The following is a 6000-nucleotide window of genomic DNA, read 5'->3' as shown; positions in this document are numbered from 1 at the left end:
GTGGCATCTACATCTGCAGAACGTGAAGAACCAGTGGCATCTACATCTGCAGAACGTGAAGAACCAGTGGCATCTACATCTGCAGAACATGAAGAACCAGTGGCATCTACATCTGCAGAACATGAAGAACCAGTGGCATCTACATCTACAGAACGTGAAGAACCAGTGGCATCTACATCTGCAGAACGTGAAGAACCAGTGGCATCTACATCTGCAGAACATGAAGAACCAGTGGCATCTACATCTACAGAACGTGAAGAACCAGTGGCATCTACATCTGCAGAACATGAAGAACTAGTGACATCTACATCTGCAGAACATGAAGAACCAGTGGCATCTACATCTGCAGAACATGAAGAACCAGTGGCATCTACATCTACAGAACGTGAAGAACCAGTGGCATCTACATCTGCAGAACGTGAAGAACCAGTGGCATCTACATCTGCAGAACATGAAGAACCAGTGGCATCTACATCTACAGAACGTGAAGAACCAGTGGCATCTACATCTGCAGAACATGAAGAACTAGTGACATCTACATCTGCAGAACATGAAGAACCAGTGGCATCTACATCTGCAGAACATGAAGAACCAGTGACATCTACATCTGCAGAACATGAAGAACCAGTGGCATCTACATCTGCAGAACGTGAAGAACCAGTGGCATCTACATCTACAGAACGTGAAGAACCAGTGGCATCTACATCTACAGAACATGAAGAACCAGTGACATCTACATCTGCAGAACATGAAGAACCAGTGGCATCTACATCTGCAGAACATGAAGAACCAGTGGCATCTACATCTGCAGAACATGAAGAACCAGTGGCATCTACATCTACAGAACGTGAAGAACCAGTGGCATCTACATCTGCAGAACATGAAGAACTAGTGACATCTACATCTGCAGAACATGAAGAACCAGTGGCATCTACATCTGCAGAACATGAAGAACCAGTGACATCTACATCTGCAGAACATGAAGAACCAGTCACATCTACATCTGCAGAACATGAAGAACCAGTGGCATCTACATCTGCAGAACGTGAAGAAACAATGGCATCTACATCTCCGTGGCGGATTAATTGTATCCTGTTACAGCTGTGCCTGAAACATTAACATAATTTATCATTCATTTTGTCATTAATTATATCCTCTTACAGCTAGGCCTATAAACATTAACATCATTTATCATTCAATCTGTCAATCATTCGATCCTGTTACAGCTGGGCCTATACAAATTTACATAATTTATCATTCAATCTGTCAATCATTCTATCCTGTTACAGCTGGGCCTATGAACATTAACATCATTTATCATTCATTTTGTCATTCATCCTATCCTGTTACAGCTGGGCCTATAAAACATTAACATCATTTATCATTCATTTTGTCATTCATTCTATCATGTTACCGCTGGGCCTATAAAAATTCACATAATTTATCATTCATTTTGTCATTCATTCTATCCTGTTACCGCTGGGCCTATAAAATATTAACATAATTTATCAATCAATCTGTCATTCACTCGATCCTGTTACAGCTGGGCCTATAAAAAATTACATAATTTATCATTCATTTTGTTCAAGTTCAAGTTAATGTATTAGTTACAGCCCTGTGAGCCATTCGGCTCTTGAATCTGGTGCAACCGCAACAAACAAAAAACAAAAACATGAACAAAAAACATATTAAAGTGAATATGTGACTGAGTGCAAACAGAAAATCCAAGAAAAGACAGCAAAATATTGCAGAAAAAGCACCGTACACTAACGCTGTGCAAAAATCCCAGTGGGATGCAAGTCATTAATTGTAGCCTCTTACAGCTGGGCTTATAAACATTAACATAATTTATCATTCATTTCGTCATTAATTTTATCCTGTTACAGCTGGTTCCACAATAGGGAGGGTTGGGTCGGTGACGTCACTCTCGCGCCATAATGGGTAGGGGGGGGTCGCTGGTTCCACAATAGGGAGGTTGGGTCGGTGACGTCACTCTCGCGCCATATTGGGTAGGGGGGGGTCGCTGGTTCCACAATAGGGAGGTTGGGTCGGTGACGTCACTCTCGCGCCATATTGGGTAGGGGGGGGCGCTGGTTCCACAATAGGGGGGTTGGGTCGGTGACGTCATTCTCGCGCCATATTGGGTAGGGGGGGCGCTGGTTCCACAATAGGGGGGTTGGGTCGGTGACGTCATTCTCGCGCCATATTGGGTAGGGAGGTCGCTGGTTCCACAATTGGGTGCTGAAGAAGGCTGGGATGGTGACGTCACACCCGCGCCATATTGGATAGGGGGGGTCCCCGCCGCTGTGCTGGGACCTCACATCCGCACCACCCCCTTTTTCCCTTACCAAGATGGCCGCCGCGGTTTGCTGTGACAGTTTGGCGGGAAACCTTAGAAACCAAGATGGCGTCCCGCGGCTGAGGCGCGAGTGGAGGGCGGGAAATCGGCGAGTGGCGCTTTTGTGAGGAGGGTGTAAATTTTAATTTTAATTTTTTTAAAAATCTAAACATACAAAACAGCACCAAGCGTGTTGCCTTCGATGTCAACGCGAGCGACGGCAGCGGACGACGACGACGATGTCGCACTCGGATAACAAATCGCCGAACGTGTTGCTGCAGAATCTCTGTTGCCAGATCCTGGGCAAGAGCGAATGTGAGCAGCTTTCGGCGTGGCGTGTGAGGCGATTTTAGTTTAATTATTGTTTTTTGTTGTTGCTTTAAACGTTCGTTTGTTTGGTTGTCGTTGTTGTCTTAAACGTCGCGCAATGTTTAATTGTGTTCCGACTCGGGCGTGTCATCCCGTGTGTTTATTTACGCCGTTAAGGCCGCATCCATCCATCCATCCCAGGTCTCTTTCCACACTAATCTCTCTGTCCGCCTGATGAAACTGTTTGTGGTTGCAAATTAGTGGTGAAACGTCGTACTCAGATTTTAAATGTTGCGGCTTTTGCTTGACAACACAACACACAGCCGGTGTAGTGATGTACTAGTATACTACACTATAGACCAGACTATAGACTACACTATACACTGCATTATACGATACACTATACGATACACTATACACTACACTATACACTACACTATACACTGCTATACATTACACTATACACTACTCTATACACTACTACACTATACACTACACACTACACTATACTCTACACTATACACTACACTATAGACTACACTATACACTACACTATACACTACACACTACACTACACACTACACTACAGACTACACTATACACTACACTATAAACTACACTACACACTACACTATACACTACACTATAGACTACACACCAGTGCTGTACTAGTATACTACACTATAGACTACACTACACACGACACTACACACTACACTATAAACTACACTACACACCAGTGCTGTACTAGTGACGAATTGGCCACGTTCTGTTTACTTGACAAACCCATTTCTAATTGGCAGTTAATTACCTTGCTAATTGGCACTAAGGAAAGCAGTCTCGGGTGTGAACCAATCAACTTCAAGGATAGTACATATCAGGGGCGGTTTTTTCATTTAGGGCGATTGGGCGACGCACCACCAATGTCATTCAACCACAGAGTCACGCTAGCCGTCACTGTGCCTCTGGATATAGTCCAATCAGCGTCATGTCACGTTCTGTGGAGTACCGCCTCTTTTAGGGCGATTTCCCTCCAGCTGAGAATCGCCCAGAGTGGCCCCATAGACTTACATTCAAAGATGTTTTTTTTCGAACGGCGGGCGCTGCAATGCATTCTCTATGGCTTCCGGGAGGGCTCGCCCTAACGTGCTTACACGTCATCATACGTAAGCACGTTGCATCCAACAATATAATTGGTCGCCACCTAGTGGAATCTTTAATAAAAGAAACTTGAGTGGATTGTATTAATAGTGAGTATAGAAACAAACAAGATGTATTGTAAGGGTCACTTTATTTTTCATTAATATTAAAGAAGTGAAGTTGCCTTTACATGCTCAAGCTGTTCATTTATCCTTTGCCATGGGTGGACCTTATCCTTATAAATCATCCAGACATTTGCCCCCCCTGAGAGATTTTGCAGGAGCCGCCACTGGTACATACATTATCAGAGTTGTGTTTTTTGTTTGCATTACGACTGCAGGTATTGTGGTCTACGCAAACATGACTCATTGTAAAAAAAGGTGTCAGTTTTGTTGCCAGATAAAAGGGTAAAAAACCAATTATCATATATTTTGCTCGCAAATGAGGTTCCAATGGTGTAAATGCTTCACCCCGAGCTCTCATACTCTGACGGTGCGTTGCCTTTGAGTTGTGCGCCTTTTGGCGTCATCTGGTCCAACACCATGTGAGACTAGGCTCTAAGGAAAGCTGTCTCGGGTGTGGACCAATCAACTTCAAGGACAGTGCGTACATTATCAGAGTTGTGTTTTTTGTTTGCATTATGACTGTAGGTATTGTGGTCTATGCAAACATGACTCCTTGTAAAAAAAGGTGTCAGTTTTGTTGCCAGATAAAAGGGTAAAAAAACAATTATCAGGTATGGTACTTTTCGGTTTAAAGCTTTTGTGACTGCAGGGATTCATCTTCTTGGTTCTTTCGGTAAAGTCACGTAGAAGGGAAATAATAAAATAATAAAAATAAAACATAATTAAATAATTCTCACGACGTTTCGGCCACAACGCAAGCAGCCGTCCTCAGGTGAAGAACAGGTCTATCGATAAGACAGAGTCTTTCACCTGAGGACGGCTGCTTGCGTTGTGGCCGAAACGTCGTGAGAATTATTTTATTATGTTTTATTTTTATTATTTTATTACTTCCATTCTACGTGATGACTTTACCGAAAGAACCAAGAAGAGGTATGGTACTTGCCCGAAAAAGTCTTACAGGGACGACACGGGGGACCTTTGTCTTTGTGTGCGTGTGTGTGCAGCGGAGATTGGGCACCAGTTTCAGTATGCGGTGCGCGTCATCGGAAGCAGCTTCACCCCGACGGTGGAGCGCGATGAGTTCCTGGTGGCCGAGAAGATCAAGAAAGAGCGTGAGTGGTCGCACGGAGGGGGGCAGAGGTCGCAAACGGGTTTTGATTCCTTACCCGTACCCGGCCGCACCAGGGTCGCAAACGGGTACCCGTACCCTACCCGATACCTGGCTACCCGTACCCGGCCGGGTACGGGTAGGGTACGGGTATCGGGTACCCGATTGCGACCTCTGGGATGAAGCCATGTTGCAGGCGCGGGTGGGTTCATTCTAGGAACTTGAATTGTGAGAAGAGACAAGACGTTGGGAAATGAGTGACAAACGGTGACTCACCAGTGACTCACGGTCTACCCGTACCTGGCCGCACCAGGGTCGCAAACGGGTACCCGTACCCGGCCGTACCCGTACCCTACCCGTACCCTACCCGTACCCTACCCGTACCCGTACCCGGCCGCACCAGGGTCGCAATCGGGTACCCGATACCCGTACCCTACCCGTACCTGGCCGGGTACAGGTAGGGTACGGGTATCGGGTACCCGGTTGCAACCTCTGGAGGGGGGGACACGATGGCCGTGTCGGACACACAGAGCTGCACCGCTGTAGACTTTTGGGTTCTTTCTGAGCCCTGGATCTGGGTGGCAGGAGATTGAGAACGACGGCTGCATCAAGCGACGCTGAGAGTTTTGGGCGTCTTCCGCTCGTGAGGGGTTCAAGATTTCGTACCCGTCAACCCCGTACGGCTTACCCCGTATTTCGATTTAAAGCTTTCGTGACTGCAGGGATTCATCTTCTTGGTTCTTTCAGTAAAGTCACGTAGAATGGAAATAATAAAATAATAAAAATTAAACATCTTAGAAAATAATTCTCACGACGTTTCGGCCCCAACGCAAGCAGCCGTTCTCAGGTGGAGAACAGGTCTGTCGAGAAGACAGAGTCTGAATGAAACGTAGTGGGAATTATTTTATTGTTTTATTTTTATTATTTCTATTCTACGTGACTTTACCGAAAGAACCAAGAAGATTACCCCGTATTGCTGT

General features: G+C 45.4%; 1 protein-coding gene across 1 annotated transcript in view; it reads left to right on the top strand.

The window, feature by feature from the left end:
• The first annotated feature begins 2400 nt into the window (after window positions 1-2400).
• TUBGCP3 (tubulin gamma complex component 3) overlaps window positions 2401-6000 on the top strand; it is a 39197-nt gene continuing 35597 nt past the window's right edge. The window contains exons 1-2 of the mRNA XM_078882782.1: window positions 2401-2653; window positions 4917-5024. Of these exons, the coding sequence (XP_078738908.1) occupies window positions 2578-2653; window positions 4917-5024 (184 nt within the window). The 5' untranslated portion in view covers window positions 2401-2577. The remainder of the gene's footprint in view (window positions 2654-4916; window positions 5025-6000) is intronic.

This window comes from Lampetra fluviatilis, chromosome 67 (assembly GCF_964198595.1).
Source record: "Lampetra fluviatilis chromosome 67, kcLamFluv1.1, whole genome shotgun sequence".
NCBI classification, from domain to species: Eukaryota; Metazoa; Chordata; class Hyperoartia; order Petromyzontiformes; family Petromyzontidae; genus Lampetra; species Lampetra fluviatilis.
The sequence above is the reverse complement of the archived record's forward strand: the minus strand, read 5'-3'. Positions and strand labels throughout refer to the sequence as shown.